Source organism: Thalassophryne amazonica, chromosome 5 (assembly GCF_902500255.1).
Source record: "Thalassophryne amazonica chromosome 5, fThaAma1.1, whole genome shotgun sequence".
NCBI lineage: Eukaryota > Metazoa > Chordata > Actinopteri > Batrachoidiformes > Batrachoididae > Thalassophryne > Thalassophryne amazonica.
In genome coordinates, this window is record NC_047107.1 from 116,175,590 (window position 1) to 116,200,057 (window position 24,468).

At 42.7% G+C, this 24,468-nt stretch overlaps 1 protein-coding gene across 1 annotated transcript in view; it reads right to left on the reverse strand.

Moving 5' to 3' along the window:
• Positions 1 to 24,468, reverse strand: part of znf608 (zinc finger protein 608) — a 224,206-nt gene that overhangs the window by 55,489 nt on the left and 144,249 nt on the right. The window contains exon 2 of the mRNA XM_034171157.1: positions 14,536 to 14,806. Within this exon, the coding sequence (XP_034027048.1) occupies positions 14,536 to 14,806 (271 nt within the window). The remainder of the gene's footprint in view (positions 1 to 14,535; positions 14,807 to 24,468) is intronic.

The window sequence follows — 24,468 nt, forward strand, 5'->3', positions numbered from 1 at the left end:
CATTTAATTCAGTCATCGTGTGGATAACAGCTCATTCTCCATCTCGTGGTGAATCCTCCGTTGCACTGAGGATTACTAATTAATATTCTGTACAATACATTGACATAGTGATCGTATAATGGATTTAGCATTCATGGAATTAAAAATGAAAATAAAATACAATCATACATTTGCATAAATTAAATTCAGGGACTTTATATAAAACCACCAATTAAAATAAAAATGTAGTTTTCACTTTTGGACTTTGACTATTACCTTTTTAAAACCTTTTCCATTGAGAACAAATTAGTAAATAAAACCAATACAAAAATATATTACAAAATATTTGATAAATGTCCTACTCTGATAGACTACACACTAACGTAACTGCATTGGTGAACAAAGGCATTTAATTCAGTCATCGTGTGGATAACAGGTCATTCTCCGTCTGGAAAGATGGTACCATGTGGATGTTAGCTAACTATGCTAACCGGCAATAAAATATCAAATACGATTTCTTGACTTCACTAAAACATGACAAAAACACTGTCCAGTAAACAAGATCCAACTAAACCATCCAACCAACCCTAGCACTGTTTAACAAATTAGTTAATATTAATTTATCTACGGACAATCACAGACATGTTACCTCGTGGTGAATTCTCCACTGCATTGAGGATTACGTATAATCCTTCACCTTTATTACCCAATGCAGTTACCACGTTCCAACAGCAGATGGCGCAGCTTGCACATTTAGTCGGATTTTACCTGAACTCTTTAACTATGTTGCACTATCATTACAGAAGTAGACGTTTTACACAATATGTAAGGTTTGGGATATTGTCTTTTTCTATTTTGGTATGTTGTGTGTTAACACTGGTAATAAGACAAAAGTGATCCATAATTTTGTTTGTGGGTAGGCTATAGCTTGTCTGTTCAGAAAATGTATGCATTGTACAACCCCAATTCCAATGAAGTTGGGACGTTGCGTAAAATGTAAATAAAAACAGAATACAATGATTTGCAAATCCTCTTCAACCTATATTCAATTGAATACACCACAAAGACAAGATATTTAATGTTCAAACTGATAAATATTATTTTTCTGCAAATATTTGCTCATTTTGAAATGGATGCCTGCAACACATTTCAAAAAAGTTGGGAAATCAAATCAATTTTATTTATATAGCGCCAAATCACAACAAACAGTTGCCCCAAGGCGCTTTATATTGTAAGGCAAGGCCATACAATAATTACAGAAAAACCCCAACGGTCAAAACGACCCCCTGTGAGCAAGCAGTTGGCAACAGTGGGAAAGAAAAACTCCCTTTTAACAGGAAGAAACCTCCAGCAGAACCAGGCTCAGGGAGGGGCAGTCTTCTGTTGGGACTGGTTGGGGCTGAGAGGGAGAACCAGGAAAAAGACATGCTGTGGAGGGGAGCAGAGATCAATCACTAATGATTAAATGCAGAGTGGTGCATACAGAGCAAAAAGAGAAAGAAACACTCAGTGCATCATGGGAACCCCCCAGCAGTCTAAGTCTATAGCAGTATAACTAAGGGATGGTTCAGGGTCACCTGATCCAGCCCTAACTATAAGCTTTAGCAAAAAGGAAAGTTTTAAGCCTAATCTTAAAAGTAGAGAGGGTGTCTGTCTCCCTGATCTGAATTGGGAGCTGGTTCCACAGCAGAGGAGCCTGAAAGCTGAAGGCTCTGCCTCCCATTCTACTCTTACAAACCCTAGGAACTACAAGTAAGCCTGCAGTCTGAGAGCGAAGCGCTCTATTGGGGTGATATGGTACTATGAGGTCCCTAAGATAAGATGGGACCTGATTATTCAAAACCTTATAAGTTGGAAGAAGAATTTTAAATTCTATTCTAGAATTAACAGGAAGCCAATGAAGAGAGGCCAATATGGGTGAGATATACTCTCTCCTTCTAGTCCCCGTTAGTACTCTAGCTGCAGCATTTTGAATTAACTGAAGGCTTTTCAGGGAACTTTTAGGACAACCTGATAATAATGAATTACAATAGTCCAGCCTAGAGGAAATAAATGCATGAATTAGTTTTTCAGCATCACTCTGAGACAAGACCTTTCTAATTTTAGAGATATTGCACAAATGCAAAAAAGCAGTCCTACATATTTGTTTAATATGCGCATTGAATGACATATCCTGATCAAAATGACTCCAAGATTTCTCACAGTATTACTAGAGGTCAGGGTAATGCCATCCAGAGTAAGGATCTGGTTAGACACCATGTTTCTAAGATTTGTGGGGCCAAGTACAATAACTTCAGTTTTATCTGAGTTTAAAAGCAGGAAATTAGAGGTCATCCATGTCTTTATGTCTGTAAGACAATCCTGCAGTTTAGCTAATTGGTGTGTGTCCTCTGGCTTCATGGATAGATAAAGCTGGGTATCATCTGCGTAACAATGAAAATTTAAGCAATGTCGTCTAATAATACTGCCTAAGGGAAACATGTATAAAGTGAATAAAATTGGTCCTAGCACAGAACCTTGTGGAACTCCATAATTAACCTTAGTCTGTGAAGAAGATTCCCCATTTACATGAACAAATTGTAATCTATTAGATAAATATTATTCAAACCACCGCAGCGCAGTGCCTTTAATACCTATGGCATGCTCTAATCTCTGTAGTAAAATTTTATGGTCAACAGTATCAAAAGCAGCACTGAGGTCTAACAGAACAAGCACAGAGATGAGTCCACTGTCTGAGGCCATAAGAAGATCATTTGTAACCTTCACTAATGCTGTTTCTGTACTATGATGAATTCTAAAACCTGACTGAAACTCTTCAAATAGACCATTCCTCTGCAGGTGATCAGTTAGCTGTTTTACAACTACCCTTTCAAGAATTTTTGAGAGAAAAGGAAGGTTGGAGATTGGCCTATAATTAGCTAAGATAGCTGGGTCAAGTGATGGCTTTTTAAGTAATGGTTTAATTACTGCCAGCTTAAAAGCCTGTGGTACATAGCCAACTAATAAAGACAGATTGATCATATTTAAGATCGAAGCATTAAATAATGGTAGGGCTTCCTTGAGCAGCCTGGTAGGAATGGGGTCTAATAGACATGTTGATGGTTTGGAGGAAGTAACTAATGAAAATAACTCAGACAGAACAATCAGAGAGAAAGTCTAACCAAATACCGGCATCACTGAAAGCAGCCAAAGATAACGATACGTCTTTGGGATGGTTATGAGTAATTTTTTCTCTAATAGTTAAAATTTTATTAGCAAAGACAGTCATGAAGTCATTACTAGTTAAAGTTAAAGGAATACTCGGCTCAATAGAGCTCTGACTCTTTGTCAGCCTGGCTACAGTGCTGAAAAGAAACCTGGGGTTGTTCTTATTTTCTTCAATTAGTGATGAGTAGTAAGATGACGACGCGCTCCCGCCTTCAGTCCGATCCCGCATTGAAATTGATTTTATCTGTTAGTAATGTTACTTATACACGTCCTGGTTTCAACATCCAAAAGTAAGCTGCAATGAATGTGAGATACAGATCTGTGTGCTTAGATCAGCAACGACATCGACAGCGGGCGCCGTTCTTCCTCTCCCACTCTCTGCCTCCGCTGCGCTTATTAAGTCTGCGGGATCATTAACGAGCTCGTTAACCGCCGACGCGGGCCACTCACACCGCCCATGTCTGCTTTGCAGCCGGTGTTGTGCCAGATTCAGCGCACAACACCGGCATCACCTCTCTGTCTACTGAATGGAGCTGCAGCACACTTGGCACAAGTCCTGAGATTACGCTCGCTGTTTTAATGCGAAGTGGCCGGTACACCTGTTGCTGCAAGGACAGACTTCTTGCGGCAAAATCCACAGCACCGCATGTCTCGGCAATCGGAGCCCCAGAGCTCCATGGACGCTGAGAGAGGTTTATATATTTTTAATGACTGGGATTCTTTGCGGGTCTCGCCTCCATATCCCGCGATGGTACCGGAGGCGAAAGACAGTAGATTTTCATTGCGACACCACTCAATCAAACGGGCGTATGAAAAAGTCCCCCAAAATAATTTTCAAGCACAAATAAAAGAAATGTGTACTCACCAAATGTGCCGCAAGACAATATGAAGTTTTAAAAAAAGTAGATCCTTCCGTATAAGACAAGAAAAAAGTGCAGATGCAAACTGACGTAAATCCACAAATTACAATTGGCACAATGCATGCTGGGAGAGGGTCTTGTCCGTGACGTCTCGGCAGCGTCCATGATGAGAGGGACAATTTGTGGAGTGCTAAATGTTAGCTGTAAATTTGTCATTTTCAAATGAAGATTTCACCGTTGAATGACAGATCTGGGCTTGCAGATTTACTTTACTACATTCAGAAGGATCTCGTGTAAATGTAAGTCATTTTTTGTTCAAAAAATCTTACTGCATTTTTTTCAATGCAGGTCACCTTTAAGGGTCGTGGGGGGCTGGAGCCTATCCCAGCAGTCATAGGGCGTGAGGTGGGGTACACCCAGGACAGGACGCCAGTCCATCGCAGGGCCACAAACAGACAAACAAACACAGACACACCCACACACACACCTAAGGACAATTTTAAAGATTCCAATCCACCTAACCATGGCATGTCTTTGGATGTGGGAGGAAACTGGAGCACCCGGAGGAAACCCATGCAAACACGGGGAGAACATGCAAACTCCACACAGAAAGGCCACGGGAATTGAACCCACAACCTTCTCTCTGTGAGGCAACAGTGCTAACTGCCATGCTGCCAAAACTGTAAACATTCATTCATTCATTCATCTTCTACCGCTTAGTCCAATTAAGGGTCGCGGGGGGCTGGAGCCTATCCCAGCAGTCATAGAGCGCGAGGCGGGGTACACCCAGGACAGGACGCCATTCTGTCGCAGGGCCACAAACAGACAAACAAACACAGACACACCCACACCTATGGACAATTTAAAGGGGATAGAGAATCAAAATCATCTTTTTCATGTTTTTGGTGTTAGTTCAGAGTCTCCCCGCTGTGGGGAATACACATGAAGTGCCAGCAAGTTTCAGAACCTCTGTTTCAAGTAATTCTCCTTTTTTGAATTGCCCCTAGAAAACAGGCCAATCCGTTTTTGAGAGAAAAGTTATGTCACTTTTTCACCAATAGCCCCCCCCCACACACACCCACCCCCACCCCCTTTACACACGCCCCTTCGAAATTAATTATTCATAAGGTTGTGCCCACCCATTTGTAACACTGGAAGAGGAGCAATGGTGAGCTACAGGTGTGCCTTCCCAGGCTGTCATAGCGGACTACGATCTTTACATATTCTTCCCACGGAAAGCAATGTACGCAATCACTGGCTTTTATTCATTTTTAACCGCATCCCCAGTACATACAACTGCTGACTATTTCTTTGCTCTGCGCATTTCATGGAGGACTGTTTCACAAACCTTGCACAATTTCGAGCTGGCTTCAGTCGGCATTTAATACTCAGTAGAGGGTCAGTTCCGACTTTGCGACAAAATCAACCCCAGCAATCAGTACAGCCTGTAAGTATCACATTTTCTTTTGTTTTAAATTTGTTTTTAAATTTATTTCTGATCTTTTTTTTATTTTATTTTGCGACTGGACTTTATGTCACAGTCAGCCTCTGGCTGACTTCATGTTGGTGTGCGAGGAACAAGATTTATCACTCAACAGCAATGTTGAAACGTGATCTGTTAAATAAGTTAGTGAAGATTACTGTCATCTCGTTTTCGCTACAACGCGCTCAACTTTTGTTCAGAATCAGCTTCTTATGGTAACAGGTAACGACGCGGATTTCCTCTCACTCAAACCCACAGCTTCACAGTGCTTTAAACCGTCATCCACAGACTTCAATAGCGACACAAGTGCAGCAAAACGAGACGAGTCATTGGATAAATGCTGGGCTTTGTCCCGCCCATCGGAGGCTCTGCGTGTCTGGGGGTCTATAGGGCAGTGGGCTGGCCTCGACTTCATGCTCTTCATTTTAGTGTCACGGCCACCACAACAGTGTCACTGGTACACAAAAGCAGGGGAACGAGCCTGTCACTTGCGTGTCGTACTTTTAAGCAGTGGTGGGCACAGATAACCAAAAAATTAACTTCAATAACAGATAATCAGATAACTGAAAAGTTATCTTTGATAAAGATGAACTGATAAACCACCCAAAAATGTATAAGAAGTTACAGACAACCGATAAATTATAGTATTGTCTCTGGTACATTTGCAACTACTAACAAGCTGAATTTGAGTTTTAACACTACGATCACTTTTGGAAGCATCAAAAGCGACAAAAGACCCAAACAATGAGCCAGTACTTCTATGTTTGAACATGCTGCCCCTGCTGGAAGCTACATGGCTACAACACAGAAGCACCCTGATAGAGGAGTAGCAGCAGCGGTAAAAAATCACCGAACCCCTACCGGAGTTATAACATAATGTATTTGGTATCAAAAGTTCCGTTAGAATCTCTACTTTTCAGATCTGATGTACTTTGAGAAAGTTTTGCACAACATGGTTAATTAACCCCCTTTTTTTTTGCCAAATCGTACAATAAATTTAGACCTCCATAGGGCCTCAGGTTATTTGGCCTCACTGATATAAAAAATGTGTTTATTGCCCATGCAAACCTATTTCCACATCCACAAGGGTCTGTAGGTATCATTTGGACATATATAGGTGTATATTAGGTTCAGGGCGTGGTCTTAAGGGCCCCAAAATAGATTTGTTAACCATTTTTTCTTATTTTCTTCCAGGAAAAGACCCCTTAACAACCTCAATTTAGCTGGAATAATGTGCAGTTAACAATTTTATGAAGGCAGAGGTGTTCCTGTCTGAAAAAAAAAGCATTTGAGTGCCACAGAAAATAAAACTTGCCAATTTAACCCATTCATACTAAAAGATTACCACTACCTAGAATTTCCATGTTTTCTCGAACATTTGTTTTCTCAGTTCATGTGGAAGTAACATTCCTTAACCCCTTTGATCTGGTCAAAATGGCTTGTAAAAGGACAAAATAGATCTCATGATTGACTGATTGATTGATTGACTGATTGTCTGTCTGACTGATTGACAGTAAAGAGAATTTAGGGGAAGGGGGTCGTGGTGGTGTCCATGGGTAGTCAGGGGTTTATCTTTTTGTGGTCCTACCTCTAAACCATTTGCTGATTACTGTTTTAGGATATGTGTTTAGGATATGATATATGTTTTCCCTGCAAATGCTTCTCTAACTTTTCCTCTCTTCATCTATTTTTGATAATATTTATGTTGCAAATGTTTCAAAGGTCTAATACTTCACCATTATTGTTTCAGTTGACCGCCACCCAACGGCTTTGCTTGAACTGCTGCCCCCGTGACCCGACTCCGGATAAAGCGGAAGAAAATGGATGGATGGATGGATGGATGGATGTTTCAGTTGATGAGACCTCTGAGCCATGGATGAACAGTATGAACCCCCAAAGAAAAAGTTAAAAGAAGCAAAGTGCATCATATGCCTCAGACCACTTTCATCTGCACCATATACAAAGAAGCCCACTGCAGATGGCTTACAGACTGTATTGAAAACGGCAGAACTACTGCCAAGATGCTGTTTTCAACCGACTGTTTTCCCAATGCAAAATGAATTAAAAGGCCTAACTGAATTTCACAGTCCTGATCCTGACACGGGGATGGATTCTGCAAGAAAGTTCGGTATCCTAATGTACAAAGGTCGCAAGGATAGGAATTGCAGCACTTTGGATGAATTGCGTCTCATCCAGTCATCGACGACTGACAAACCAGTAGCATCACTTCCTCCGACAGAGGATGCCTTTCAACAACATGCACTCCGGGCAAAATATCAGACAATGATACGAGGTCTGTTAGAAAAGTAACGGACCTTTTTATTTTATGCAAAAAATATATGGATTTGATTCATATGTTTTTATGTCAGCCAAGCTTGAACCTTCGTGCGCATGCATGAGTTTTTTCACGCCTGTCGGTTGCGTTATTCACCTGTGGGCAGGCTTTGAGTGAGCACTGGTCCACCCCCCTCGTCGGATTTTTATTGTCAGGGAAATGGCGGAATGATTTGGGCTTTGCTCCATCAGGATTTTTTCAGAAACTGTTAGAGACAGGCAGCTGGAAACCATTCGGAAAAATCATTTGGCTTTCGGTGAAAATTTTTTTGGGCTTCACAGAGATTAAGGAGTGTTACTACCGCTTTAAGGATGGCCCACAATGGCGCACGGTGATACCAGTCAGTATCTGGTGTGACCACCATTTGCCTCATGCAGTGCAACACATCTCCTTCGCATAGAGTTGATCAGGTTGTCAATTGTGGCCTGTGGAATGTTGGTCCACTCCTCTTCAATGGCTGTGGTCTTTTCCACAAAATGCACATCATCTTCTGAGCATACAGGAGCAAAAAACTACTTAAGCTCCACCAGCCATTCCTTTCAAAAGCCAGGTGCAGCGGTACTTGGCACGGTATGCTGCTATTTAGACGGCAAACAAAAGTGAGAAATTAAAGGAAAGCATAAAAGCGAGTTAGCGGATCATTTAGAAGAGCAGGCGCCAAAGCTCCCCGAGGTGAAGCAGTAAAATGATGTCTGGTTCATTTCTGTTCATGCATATTTACATTTCATTTTTAAATTTTTGGTTTATGTTGAGTTTCATTGTAGTTTGATGCAGTAATGTACACTAGTAGAGTAGACGTCTGTAAAATCACACATTTGATGGAGCACCCACCAAAACTGGTTTGTACAAATCTAGAGTTTAACTTCTATTTTATGGGGGAAAAAAGTAAGCATCAGAAATTTAAAAATGGAGGGCATATTACATCATGGTCGCCATGAGCCATAGGTTCATTATCCCTTGCCAAAAAAAGATGATCAAAATCATTTATAGAGTTGCTGCAAATTCTAATTCATAATTATTTAATTCATAATGTTTTCTTTATGTCAGGCACTTGGCATATAAAAAAGGTAAAAGAATAACAATTACACATACAGTGCCCTCCATAAGTATTGGAACACTTGATATTTCACATGTTTCAATTTGTTTATGCCATTTCAAATATAAAACAAACTCAAACTGAAATAAATCTCTACAACTTGATATAAATTAATTAAAAATATAAAAGCCAAGATTATGGGTTGCATGAGTAATGGAATGCTTTGGCATAATAAGGTTGATGTCATACTTTTTTTATTCTCTTCTTTTTCCTTTGAACTTCATTTTTAAAAGTAACAGTAGCATAGTAGTACTACAAAAAAAACCTTGCCTAAACTGTCATCGTATAGACCAGATACTCGCACTCAGACAAAAGCAAAAGTCTCAGTGTTTTTTTTTATAGTTTTCCATGTAATAAACACCATATATACTGGATTTTCTATAACAGATTTTCGCACACTTTTTTGGGGGGCGGGGGGAGCGACCCCGCCCCCTGTGATAAACTCATCGCCCCCTTAATATTTTTTTTCTGGCGCCGGGACTGCACTTGGTGCATGCAGCGTAGACTCCAACAGGAGCTCCAGTGGAGGATCCAGGCAGCCAAGAAGGAGTATGGAAGGAAGATGGAGAAGCAGCTGGCCCAGAACAACATCAGGACAGGTGGAGAGGCCGCAAGACTGCTTCCGGATTTGGGCAGGGTGCCAGCAGGACTACAGATGGAGATTCTCAGTTTGCAGAGGAGCTAAACAGTTACTTTAACCGTTTTGGCTCCTCCACACCTGCCCCCCTGCCTGCTTCTGGATCTCCACACGTCTCCAGCACCCAGCCCTCAGGTCCCTCTGACCCCCCATCTTCTTCCCCCTGGCCACCTCCAGTGCACCCTGGACTTTGTCCCTCCTCTCCCCAGACTGTATTCAGCATCAGCCCACCTCAGCTCACACCTCAGCTCCCTCCTCCCTCCCCCCTCACTGTGACTCCGACTGAGGTGAGAGGCCAGCTCCTGCGGCTGAAGCAAAGGAAAGCAGCAGGACCTGATGGGATCTCCCCAAGGCTGCTGAGGACCTGTGCAGATGAGCTCTGTGAGGTCCTCGCCACATCTTTAACAAGAGCCTCAGCCTGGGGGTGGTCCCCACCAGTTGCCCTGACCTCCCACCTCATGAAGACCATGGAGCGGCTCCTCCTGTCTCACCTCCGCACCATGGTGAGTGACATCCTGGACCCGCTGCAGTTCGCCTACAGGCCCAACATCGGGGTAGATGACGCTGTGATCTACCTGCTGCAGCGGGTGCTCACCCACCTGGAGACCGGCGGTGTCACGCCCGGCGGGTGCCAGGCTTCCGAAGTGTTTGGACCCAAAATGCAAACTCTCGGACTACTGGATGAAGAAGAAATCGTGGTCTTTAATTCTGGCTCTGGTTCGGCACACAAGTGATCAGTCGGCGAGGCAGAAGTACAAACAGGGTCAGGCAAAAACGCAGTCATGGGCAAGCAGGGTTCAAAGGCACGAGCAGACACAGACATCATGGGCAAGGCAAAAGGCACAGTCAAAAAACACAAAGCAGGATCTGGATACACGTCAAAAACAGGACTAGATACAGAGCTGGTAAGTGTGCAAAGACAACAAACGAGCAAAGGTGTGGTGGCTGGGTGGAGACTAAATAGGACAGGAGTTAACTAGGTGCACGTGAGGAACAATCAAGAAGGAGGCGTGGCTAGTGAACCACGATACTTCATTGTGCAAGACAGTGAGGGAGGACAACTTAAGGTGGAGTGAAGAAAAGACAAAGATGTGTGAACAGGTGCACAGAGCATGAGTGAAAGAAGACAAATCAGACAGAGTTAAAGTGAGAGAAAAACATGACAAGTGCAGGATGTGAAGTGAACATAAATAACTGGGCATGAGACAAGGACATGAAAGCAGGTGCAGGATGTAAAGTAGGAACAAGAGGCAAAAACAAAACTGAGCTACAACTGAATAGGAGTCAAACAGGAACATGAGGACTAGACTAAACAAGAACTGGCAACATGGACTAGAATACAAGACGGAGCAAAATACTAAAATGACATTAAACAAAAACTGACTAAAGAAAACTAGGCAGTAATACCAACCATAAGAAGAAGCTGTGAACAAACAATAACCAAAACAAATCCTGACATAACAGTACAACAGATATTATAACCAAGAGGAACAAGTGATAACTAAATAAACAATGACTGACAACTAGAACAGAATGAAAGGCCAAAGTAAAAAGTAACAGAAAACAAAGTGACAAAACAGAACACAGAATAACTGTTAATGACTATGATGAAACTGAGGACAACTATGATGAAAATGAAATAACTAGTGAATCATAACAAAAAGAACAAAGTGACAAGAAAAACATGACAGAATAACTCATGATGAAAATTACTGATAAATCAATGTTGAAGCAGACGGAAACCATGAAAAGAGGAAAATCAAGGGCTTAGTGCCCTGACCAGGCCCAGTTCCTGACAGGCGGGAGCGCTGTGAGAGTCATGTTCTTTGATTTCTCCAGCGCTTTCAACACCATCAGACTGGCGCTGCTGTGGGGGAAGCTGGAGGACGCAGGAGTGGATGGACATCTCACCGCCTGGACCATCAACTACCTCACTGACCACCCGCAGTACATGCGGCTGCGTGGCTGTAACTCACAACACTGACGCCCTGTACAAAAAAGGCCAGAGTCACCTCCACCTCCTGAGGAGACTTAGATCTTTTGGAGTGAGCAGGCCTCTGCTTAAGACTTTCTAAGATTCTGTTCTACCCTCAGCTCTCCTCTATGCTGTCGTCTGTTGGGCCCCGGGCAGCACAGAGCAGGAGAGAAAGAGACTGAACAAGCTGGTCAGAAGTCCAGCGCTGTCCTGGGCTGTCCTCTGGACTCTTTGGAGGAGGTGGCTGAGAGGAGGGTGTTAGCCAAGTTCAAATCCATCATGGACAACTCCTCTCACCCTCTGCACTGGACTGTAGTGGAGCTGAGCAGCTCATTCAGTGACAGACTGAGGCACCCTCAGTGCAAGAAGGAACGATACCGCAGGTGGTTCCTCCCTGCTGCTGTCAGGCTGTACAATAACACTGTGAAATAACCAATAATATGCAATAATATGTCCACAAATCATGTGCAATATTAATCTGTCTACAAATCATGTCAATAACAACTTGTTTACAAATTCCAGCACTAGTGTCACCTTATCACATCTAAACTCCACTTCACATATTGTAAATAAGATTCTCCTATTTTTTAATTCCAATCATGTTTATATATGCATATGTACTCAACAAAAATTTAAACGCAACACTTTTGGTTTTGCTCCCATTTTGTATGAGATGAACTCAAAGATCTAAAACTTTTTCCACATACACAATATCACCATTTCCCTCAAATATTGTTCACAAACCCGTCGAAATCTGTGATAGTGAGCACTTCTCCTTTGCTGAGATAATCCATCCCACCTCACAGGTGTGCCATATCAAGATGCTGATTAGACACCATGATTAGTGCACAGATGTGCCTTAGACTGCCCACAATAAAAGGCCACTCTGAAAGGTGCAGTTTTGTTTTATTGGTGGGGGGATACCAGTCAGTATCTGGTGTGACCACCATATGCCTCATGCAGTGCAACACATCTCCTTCGCATCATCCGAGAAGAGAACACCTCTCCAACGTGCCAAACACCAGCGAATGTGAGCATTTGCCCACTCAAGTTGGTTACGACGACGAACTGGAGTCAGGTCGAGACCCCGATGAGGATGACGAGCATGGAGATGAGCTTCCCTGAGACGGTTTCTGACAGTTTGTGCAGAAATTCTTTGGTTATGCAAAGCGACTGTTTCAGCAGCTGTCCGAGTGGCTGGTCCCAGACGATCTTGGAGGTGAACATGCTGGATGTCGAGGTCCTGGGCTGGTGTGGTTACACGTGGTCTGCGGTTGTGAGGCTGGTTGGATGTACTGCCAAATTCTCTGAAACGCCTTTGGAGACGGCTTATGGTAGAGAAATGAACATTCAATACACGAGCAACAGCTCTGGTTGACATTCCTGCTGTCAGCATGCCAATTGCACGCTCCCTCAAATCTTGCGACATCTGTGGCATTGTGCTGTGTGATAAAACTGCACCTTTCAGAGTGGCCTTTTATTGTGGGCAGTCTAAGGCACACCTGTGCACTAATCATGGTGTCTAATCAGCATCTTGATATGGCACACCTGTGAGGTGGGATGGATTATCTCAGCAAAGGAGAAGTGCTCACTATCACAGATTTCGACGGGTTTGTGAACAATATTTGAGGGAAATGGTGATATTGTGTATGTGGAAAAAGTTTTAGATCTTTGAGTTCATCTCATACAAAATGAGAGCAAAACCAAAAGTGTTGCATTTATATTTTTGTTGAGTATATATGTATATATATTTTATTTCTACCTCATTTTCTTATTTTATTGTATTGTTACAAGTATTATTATTATTGCTTATCTTTGCACACGCTGTTTGATGCACATTTTCTTCTACTTGCACTCATCTTGTGTGTTTATTAAGAGCTGACGTAACATGTGAATTTCTCCACTGTGAGATCAATAAAGCCTTATCTTATCTTAGCTTACCTTATTTACTGATGACTTACTTTGTGTTTGCGTGACATGATGCCATAGCAGACCTGGTATGAATTTGCCTGTTGATTTGTTAGTTTAAGATAAGATAAGATAAGAAGATAAGAAAAGCCTTTATTCATCACCTCAATGGGGAAATTTCAGTGTCACATCGCAGCATAGAACAGTAGGAATAGAAGGGCATGCAATAAAACAACAAGCATCTCTTAAAAACAAGAACTAAAAAAAGCACTGAGTGCCGGGTAAAGCTGAGGTTACCATTGTTCAGTTCAATGCTGCACTGCCGGGATGTTATACACTGTCGGGATGTGAGAGTGATCAGGTAAAATGACTTCAGCGTGAAATGTACGATAAGTTACTCTGATATTTACAATATGGGCAGGTTAAAATATAAGTAATATATATATGTAATATGTAATATGTAGTGTAATATATGTGTAATAATAGTGCACCATAAGTTAAATTATTGCACCTAATAAATACAGCAGGTAGTGACACACATTGTGGCAAAAACAGGTAAAAAATATCCACGAATTTGCAGAAAAATACTGTGTCAGCGTAGCCCTAGCCTTACAGTAAGTGTAACAATAAAATAGAATAAAATAAAATAAATAAAGTTAAAAAGTTGGAAAAAAAGTGCGCAAATACGGAGCTGCGAAGTGACCCAGCTGCAACCACCTGGAAGCGTTTTACACATTTACTAGTTACATTTCCTAGTTGTACACATTACACCCTTGTTGATGCAACTCAGGAGGCAAGTATGCTTAACACTTATACATCATGCTGCCCATTGTGCGGTCACAAATACAATTATTTGACTAATGTTTAAATTTTAAAAGAAGCCCTGGAATGACGGCTGTCTATCCTCTGGATTCCCACTGATCTGGTTTTTCTGGTGACGCTACACAACATAACGCTAGAGAAAAGCTGGCTTCTTTTCAGGCAGTTCTTGCATGAAAATGATCAAAATCTCAATGACATGAGGCTCTCTGTTACTTTTTGGAAGCCTTCCTTACCTTCTTCAGTCTCATGCCAGACAATACCCTCCAGGTTGACACTGGTCCCAGGCTGGCAGGGGCCAACGCAGGCCGAGTCACCCTCCAGAGAGCACGGGATGCTTCCATCCTGGGTGTTGGTCCCAACAGACCGTGTCCTTACCATCAACTGTTTGGGAATAGCCGTGGGCAAGACTGGATGGGAGAAGGAAGAGACCGAAGGGAGCAAAGCTCCAGGGCCCCCTGGATAGTCTGGAATTGGGGGTGCAGGCACACTGAATATGGGATCCACCTGTAAGAAAAAAGGGAGGAGTCATCAGTTTGATCTGAGAAAAAAAAAATCTGCTTGAACTTATAATATTGAGACTGGATCTTTTATCTCAATTTCAGTTAAATGTATTTTCACTTATATAGCACCAAATCACAGCAAAGTTGCCTCAAGGTGCTTCACACAAGTAAGGTCTAACCTTACCAAACCACAGAGGAAGCACACAGGTGACAGTGGTAAGGAAAAACTCCCTCTGATGATTTGAAGAAGAAACCTCAAGCGGACCAGACTCAAAGGGGTGACCCTCTGCTTGGACCATGCTAGCGACACAATTTACAAAAGAATTCACAAAACAAATATACAGGAAATGTTGCCGGTGTACAGGACAGAAGGGTTACAAAAACAGACACCACACCTATTTCTGGATGGAACCGCACCTCAAACAGAGAGGAAAGAAAACAGAATCAGGCATCAGAAATACAGCAAATGCAGTATAATTTGTCAGCATTAAGCAAGAAGAAAAACAAAAGAAATACCAACGTGATCGCCGACCACTAGCCCTAAGTGTCACTAAAAGACCCACAATTTAGATAAAGTTGAGACCGCGGCCCAAGCAGTTTCCTAATAAAATGAATTAAAAGAGTAAAAAGCATAGTAACATACTATGCCAGTATGCTAGCCATACGAAAGCGAAAATACGAGGTCTGTTAGAAAAGTATCGGACCTTTTTATTTCTTTCAAAAACCATATGGATTTGAATCACGTGTGATTGCATCAGCCATGCTTGAACCTTCGTGCGCATGCGTGAGTTTTTTCACGCCTGTCGGTTGCGTCATTCGCCTGTGAGCAGGCTTTGAGTGAGCACTGGTGCACCCCTCTCGTCGTTAAGGAAATGGCGGAATGAATTGGAGCTTTGCTGCATCAATTCTTTCCTGAAACTGTGAGAGACCTCCAGGTGGACACCATTCGGAAAATTAATATGGCTTTCAGGGACAATTTTATGGGGATTACACAGATTAAGGAGTGCTCCAGCCAGTTTAAAGACCGCCCACAGCGTCTGAGAGTGCGGTGCGCTCTGAGCGCCGATTGACAGCTCAAACCCAGCTGAAACAACCAGATCATTTCCAACGTGAAGGCTTTGTTGATCCAGGACGTCGTCTGACTTTCACAAAAAGGCAGAAGGCGTGGACATCAGCACTTTTTCGGCACATTCCACTGTTACAGGAGTTTTTTTCATGGAAAAAGAAGCAGATGAATGCGCCACCGTGCTGCTCATGGCGCGGGACAAAACCACCTCTGTGTTGGTCTCACAGGACGGCTTTCAGGTAACTTTCAGACGGCTTCCGGTTGCTTTTCAGTCGTGTGAATATCTCAGAAATTGAGCATGAGCTGGACATGCCCCAACATGTCCTGTGGGGCTTCATCACGGCGTGGCTTTGCGCCATGCGGCTCCGCCGCGATGCTTAGAATTCCTCTGCACGTCTGTCTCAATGTGCCGAAAAAGTGCTGATGTCCACGTCTTCCGCAATTCCTGTGCTAGTCAGATGACATACCGGATCAAGACAGCGTCCAGTTTAGAAATGAATGGCACATTCCACTGTTACAGGAGTTTTTGTCATGGAAAGAGGAGTGGAATTCCGCGCGTCGCGGTAGAGCCGCATGGCGCAAAGCAACGCCGTGATGAAACCTCACAGGACATGTTGGGGCATGTCCAGCTCATGCTCAATTTCTCGGCTATTCACATGACAGAAAAGCAACTGCAAGCTGTCTGAAAGCCACCTGATAGCCGTCCTGAGAGACCAACACGGAGGTGGTTTTGTCCCGCGCCATGAGCGGCACGGTGGCACATTCATCTGCTTCTTTTTCCATGAAAAAAACTCCTGTAACAGTGGAATGTACCAAAAAAAGTGCTGATGTCCACGCCTTCTGCCTTTTTGTGAAAGTCAGACGACGTCCCGGATCAACAAAGCCTTCACGTTGGAAATGATCTGGTTGTTTCAGCGGGGTTTCAGTCTGTCAATCGGCGCTCGAGCGCACCGCGCTCTCAGACGCTGTGGGCGGTCTTTAAACTGGCTGGAGCACTCCTTAATCTGTGTAATCCCCATAAAATAGTCCCTGAAAGCCATATTAATTTTCCGAATGGTGTCCACCATGGTCTCTCACAGTTTCAGGAAAAAATTGATGCAGCAAAGCTCCAAATCATTCCGCCATTACCTTAACAACGAGAGCGGTGGAACAGTGCTCACTCAAAGCCTGCTCACAGGCGAATGACGCAACCGACAGGCATGAAAAAACCCACGCATGCGCACAAAGGTTCAAGCTTGGCTGATGCAATCACACGTGATTCAAATCCATATGGTTTTTGAAAAAAATAAAACGGTCCGATACTTTTCTAACAGACCTCGTAAGTGTGTCTTAAGTCTGGACTTGAAAGTCTCTACAGAATCTGACTGTTTTGTTGATGCAGGGAAATCATTCCACAGAACAGGGGCATGATAAGAGAAAGTGATGTGATCCACAGACCTTTTATTCACCCTAGGGACACAAATTAGTCCTGCACTGTGAGAATGCAGAGCCTGGGCCAGTATGTAGGGTTGAATTAGGTCAGCTAGGTAGGGAGGTGCCAGTCTGTGAACAACTTATAGGCTAGTAGCAGAACCTGTCACAGGGACAGGAAGCCAGTGAAGAGATGCCAAAATGGGTGTAATGTGGTCAAACTTTCTGCTTCGTGTCAAAAGTCTGGCTGCAGCATTTTGAACCAATTGGAGAGCCCTAATGCTAGACTGCGGTAAACCAGAAAATAGAACATTGCAGTACTCCAATAGAGAAGAGACAAACACATGAATCAGGGTCTCAGCATCAGCCATAGACAGGATGTGACAAATCTTCGCTGTATTTTGCTGGTGGAAGAAAGCAGTCCTCATAATATCTCTAATGTGGAGGTCAAAGGACAATGTAGGTGTTGTGTGGGCCGCCAGAAGAGGAGGTACTGCTGGCCCACAACCAGAGGGCGCCCTGCCTGAAGTGCGGGCTTCAGGCACGAGAGGGCGCTGCCGCCACGGACACAGCCGGGAGTGACAGCTGTTACTCATTACTTCCTGACAGTTGTCACTCATTCTTCATCATCTCACTCCATAAAACCCAGACGTCATCTCCACCTCATCGCCGAGATATCATACTTCATTGGAGGTAATATCCTCAGCCGTTTGTGATTACAATATTTGTATATTGTGAGTGTTTGCAGGAGTACCGGTACCTCGGTCGGTGGAAGCTGAGAGAGCGCTGGAAGGCACTCTTTTCCCCTGAGGAATCATTACAGTACTCTGCAAGTTATAGAGTGAGAGGTGGAGGTGGCATTCCCCCCGTTATTGTTACTGGGTGTGCACACACCTACACTTGACTGTCTTTGTTCTCGCCAGCAGTACCAGATCCGACAGTCGGGGACGGTGATCACCTGGGAATTCGGGACTTGGCGGCTCCAGTATTCACCAGGTTCGGTGGTGGCGGAAATCGTGTGGTTCCGGCTCTTCTCAGGACAGACGTCTTCTATCCTCGAGCCTGCCCACACGTCACCTTTGTGATTTGACTGTAATTATATTCTGAGATTGTCTGTATTTCGTTGTGCACATTTCACAACATTAAATTGTTACTTTTTGGCTCATCTATTGACCGTTCATTTGCACCCCCTCCCTGTTGTGGGTCCGTGTCACTACACTTTCACAACAGTAGGATCAAAAATTACCTGAAGGTTCCTTACTTTGTCAGTGTAATGTATGACACACGAGCCTAGGCTAAGCTGGTTAGCTGGTCAAATTGATGCTGATGTTTCAGTGGATCAAGAACCATCATTTCAGTCTTAACGGAGTTTAAAAGTAGGAAATTACTTGACATCCAGCTTCTCACTGATGCAAGGCAATCTTCTCATCCACATAAAACCCTTAGATTACCAGCAGCTATCAGCATGTATAACTGAGTATCATCAGCATAGCAGTGAAAGGTAACCCCAAAACGCTGCATTATGTGCCCAAGGGGTGCTATATAAAGGGAGAAAAGCAGGGGGGCCTAAGATGGACCCCTGTGGAACCCCAAATTTCATTTCACTAAGGTTAGAGGTGGTGTTATTGTACAAAACACAGTGAGAATGACTGGTCAGGTATGAGGTCAACCATGCAAGGGCACTCCCAGTAATCCCAAAATGATTCTCCAGCCTATCAAGTAGAATATGATGATCCACGGTATCAAACACAGCACTGAGATCTAACAGCACCAGAACTGTAGTGGTGTCCGAATCCAGTGCAAGCAGAAGATCATTCATCACTTTAGTGAGAGTTGTCCCTGTGGAATGATATTTTCTAAAAGCAGACTGCAGTGGCTCAGATTATTCTCAGTAAGGTGGTCCGCGAGCTGCCCTGAAAACCACCTTTTCCAGAATTTTAGAGCAAAATGATAGATTTGATATGAGCCTATAGTTTTTCAATACACTAGGGACAAGATTAGATTTCTTAAGAAATGGTTTAATCACTGAACATCTGAAACATTTAGGAACAGATCCAGAAGTTAATGAGAGATTAACAATTTCCAGCACAGTCACCCCAAGAGTGAGCCACAGGTCCTTAAAGTGGATATGACACCTAAAAATTTAGGTAAAACTGATATAAATATCAAAATATACATACAGTATAGTAAGTTGAAAGTGGTTTTAATTATTATCGCTGAGAAATAAAGTTTGTACAGTTTCTCAAAAGTGTGTTTCTTGGAAAGTGCGCTGGTAGCGTTCCATCAGCGGTCACGTGATGCCGTGACGTCACAGCGTGTAGAGTCCCGACTTTGTCTGTTAGATTAACAACAGGAACAGATGGACCTCAGCATGGACAGTGACGAGATCAAGAACTTATTTGACTCCTCTTCAAGTGTGGATTATTTCTGACTCAGATCCTGAGGATGTCGCAGCAGTGATTAGACCCTACAGATTGGAGCCGTATCTTTCGGACGAACATTCAAACCAGGAGCATTTTGGCAGCGAAAATAATGCCGACGGTGTTTATGGTGGAGCTGAAGCAGAGGCAAGAGACGTGCCAATTCCGATGGATTTAGAAAGACTGCAGAATATGGAATGGTAAGGGAGGCTTTGATTTTTGTTGCTGCTGTTTATTTATAACACTCTAATTACTGTATAGCATTTTCGATTCGAGCGTCTGTTTACTGCCTTTGTTATTGTTCCGGAGCCGTGATAGTGTATATTACTTGTGGACCACCGTCATTACCTTCGGGTTTTGCCGTTTTCGAGTGCCTGGCATTGCATTCATCCGTGTTTAGTTATGTTATTTTCATGAAAGAATAGGAAATAAATGGCAAAAGTTTCGAAAAAGATCGCCGAAAACAACCCTGAACATGCCGCCGCCGTGTTTACATGCCGCCGCCGTGTTTACATGCCGCCCCCGTGTTTACATGCCGCCGCCGTGTTTACATGCCGCCGTCATGTTTACATGCCGCCGCCGTCGTGTTTACATGCCGCCGCCGTGTTTACATGCCGCAGTCGTGTTTACATGCCGCCGTTGTGTTTACATGCCGCCGCCATGTTTACTACGTAAGTTCCTTGACCATTTCAAGATTATTGTGAACATATTATTTTGGGTTGACATTTTATGTGTTCCTGTGAGCGGTGCAAGAACATGGAGACGGTAGAGGAAAGTGTCTGCTGTCGGGAGCTAATGCGGGTGTGCGAGCGGAGGGAGCGGCAGCTTGACATTTTGTGCATCACACAACACTGCGGGCTTTGATCAATCTGCCTGGACTTGAAAAGGCTAAAACCTTTCGCCCTTGTGTTTGTGCAATACGCTGAGACACACTGGTCAGGCATATCGACAAACAAGTCCCTGAGAGCTATGTTTAATCAAAGTTTCTGCCGATAAAAAAAGTGTAAACAACAGCCGCCAGGCGCACAAGCCGATACGGTCTACACATAGTGACGTATTTCAGGTTTGGTGCTCAGTGGGAAGCTGGTCATGGGGCGTGCACATTTTTCAGTGGTGGGACGTTCAAATGTTATATATAACGGGAGAATCGCGTCCATTTTCCCAAAACGCTTACGTTGACCGAATTATATAACCTTTGTTACATGTAATAACACTATGTTGTCTTTAAGTGTCATATCCACTTTAAACGGTTTTGTTTGTATGGGATCAAATACAACCCCAATTCCAATGAAGTTGGGACGTTGTCTGAAATGTAAATAAAAAGAATACAATGATTTGCAAATCCTCTTCAACCTATATTCAACTGAATACACCACAAAGACAACATATTTAATGTTCAAACTGATAAACACTGAATGCTCATGACCTTCAATCACTCAGGCGGCACTGCATTAAAAACTGACGACATTGTGTGAAGGATCTTATCGCGTAGGTTCAGGAACACTTCAGAAAACCATTGTCAGTTAACACAGTTCGTCGCTACATCTACAAGTGCAAGTTAAAACTGTACCATACAAAGCGAAAGCCATATATCAACAACATCCAGAAACGCTGCCGCCTTCTCTGGGCCCAAGCTCATTTGAAATGGACAGACGCAAAGTGGAAAAACGTGCTGTGGTCTGATGAGTCCACATTTCAAATTGTTTTTGGAAATCATGGATGTCGTGTCCTCCGGACAAAAGAGGAAAAAGACCATCCAGATTGTTACCAGTGCAACATTCAAAAGCCAGCATTTGTAAGGCAGTATCTGGTACGGCTGTGATGGCACCATCAGTGCTGAAAGGTACATCCAGGTTTTGGAGCAACACATGCTGCCATCCAAGCAACGTCTTTTTCAGGGACGTCCCTGCTTATTTCAGCAAGACAATGCCAAGCCACATTCTGCACATGTTACAACAGTGTGGCTTCATAGTAAAAGAGTACAGGTACTAGACTGGTCTGCCTGCAGTCCAGACCTGTCGCCCATTGAAAATGTGTGGCGCATTATGAAACGCAAAATACGACAACGGAGACCCTGGACTGTTGGAACAACTGAAGTCGTACATCAAGCAAGAATGGGAAAGAATTCCACCTACAAAGCTTCAACAATTAGTGTCCTCAGTTCCCAAACGCTTATTGAGTGTTGATAGGAAAGGTGATGTAACACAGTGGGAAACATACCACTGTTCCAGCTTTTTTGAAATGTGTTGCAGGCATCCATTTCAAAATGAGCAAATTTGCACAAAAACAATAAAGTTTATCAGTTTGTACATTAAATATATTGTCTTTGTGGTGTATTCAATTGAATATAGGTTGAAGAGGATTTGCAAATCATTGTATTCTGTTTTTATTTACATTTTACACAACGTCCCAACTTCATTGGAATTGGGGTTGTAAGCAGGTTGTGTGTTTTGTAGATGTTACGAGTTTCGTTAGCACGCCTAGTGAGATACTATCAAATTCTGTAAATCTAGGTAATACCTCAGTCATGGTGCCCACCTCAATAGCAGTGTGTAGCTGAGTTAAGGCATGCTGGGATATGTTTAACCTAATGTCTTATATTTTATTCTCGAAGTAATCCAAGACGTCTTGTGCTGTAAAAGGAGAGCGACTTACATGTGTATTCTCCATAAGTGTTGAACTCCCTTCACTTGTTTTTTAAAGAAATATGTCAATAACTTTGTATTATCAAACAGAAATTTGTGAAGAACAGTTAGCCAAAGCAAAAATGTGACAGGTTATTAATATTATTATTTGATCACTGATGTGAGTCAAACAGGCAGCTTGAGGCTTTCTGTCCTACTGTATCATTGTTAGATAATATCTGTGCTAATTCCTTATTTTATGTTAGTGATAAGTATTTGCCTTTGTTATCTGATTGGAAGTCTCTGAAATGTGGTTTAAAGTTTAAATGTAAGAATGACGTTTCACTTCCATCATGCATGTGCCAGTTTCAGATACAGCAATGGCTCCCCCTGTCTGTGAGAGCCAGTAACATATAGACCAGGCCACACCCACTGTAACGCCCACATTGTATGAAAGTGTTGCCATCTTTGTCATCTTGATGGAGCCCGTCTGTGGAGACCCAGGCCTGGTTTTCAACGTGACCTTCAATAAATTCAAAATGAGGAATATATCAATTTGGTTCTTTGTAAGGGTCAGTAAATGACATAAAGGACCGGGAGAAATTACAACATGAATGTAAAAAGATTTTGGCAGAAGATATTTTTCCCTCCAAAAAGTCATTCCAATAATTCTTCCTTCCTTCACTCCCTTCCTTGAACAGAAATGAAAGGAAACAGGGGGAGAAATCAGCTGGAAATCAGCTGAAAGAGAACAGAAAACACTATCAACCAAAGCTGAAGGGACACCACCAGGCCAGCAGAGGGAGACAGAGCACGCATATGGTGCATCACCATTCGCATTCAGGAACGCCCCCAATCAACCATATATGGGAACAAAACATCCGCTTGTTGCTTCTGTTCCTCATCAGAACAACAGCTAAGAGAGAAAAGAAAAGAAGTGTTACTGAAACAGATCGAGGTGTTTGTGTGTGGTCGTAACAATGAGATGACAAAAATATATGCAGCAAGTGGCAGCATTGAGTCCAGATGTATAGTTGTGGAATCCCACCACTGGTAACGACCATTTAGTCACATGCTGTTTCTTTGTTTGGACATCGCAATCACTTAAGCGCACAATTTTAAACATGCATTATAACACCACTGCTTCTTAATTAACGCAAACTCTTAAAACTGTGACATTGGATCCATGGCACTTCTGTGTTTCTAACTCGGTTTACCTTACTGTTTGCTTTATTTTTTATGTTTTTGAGGTCCCTGGCTGCTTTGACAACTGAAATTTCCATTCGGGGATGAATAAAGTTATCTATTTATCTAACATGCTTTAAGAGGCTTTAACAAGCTCAACATGGGAACCAGCATAAAGAAGATCAAGGGCCTTTATTGTCATTGTACATACACATACAGTAGTGTTCAGAATAATAGTAGTGCTATGTGACTAAAAAGATTAATCCAGGTTTTGAGTATATTTATTATTGTTACATGGGAAACAAGGTACCAGTAGATTCAGTAGATTCTCACAAATCCAACAAGACCAAGCATTCATGATATGCACACTCTTAAGGCTATGAAATTGGGCTATTAGTAAAAAAAAGTAGAAAAGGGGGTGTTCACAATAGTAGTGTGGCATTCAGTCAGTGACTTCGTCAATTTTGTGGAACAAACAGGTGTGAATCAAGTATCCCCTATTTAAGGATGAAGCCAGCACCTGTTGAACATGTTTTTCTCTTTGAAAGCCTGAGGAAAATGGGACGTTCAAGACATTATTCTGAAGAACAGCGTAGTTTGATTAAAATGTTGATTGGAGAGGGGAAAACTTATACGCAGGTGCAAAATATTATAGGCTGTTCATCTACAATGATCTCCAATGCTTTAAAATGGACAAAGTAGTATCTGCTGTTGATGCTACAAACTCAAAACTATTATGTTCAAACTGCTTTTTTAGCAATCCTGTGAATCACTAAACTAGTATTTAGTTGTATAACCACAATTTTTCATGATTTCTTCACATCTGCGAGGCATTAATTTTGTTGGTTTGGAACCAAGATTTTGCTAGTTTACTAGTGTGCTTGGGGTCATTGTCTTGTTGAAACACCCATTTCAAGGGCATGTCCTCTTCAGCATACGGCAACATGACCTCTTCAAGTAT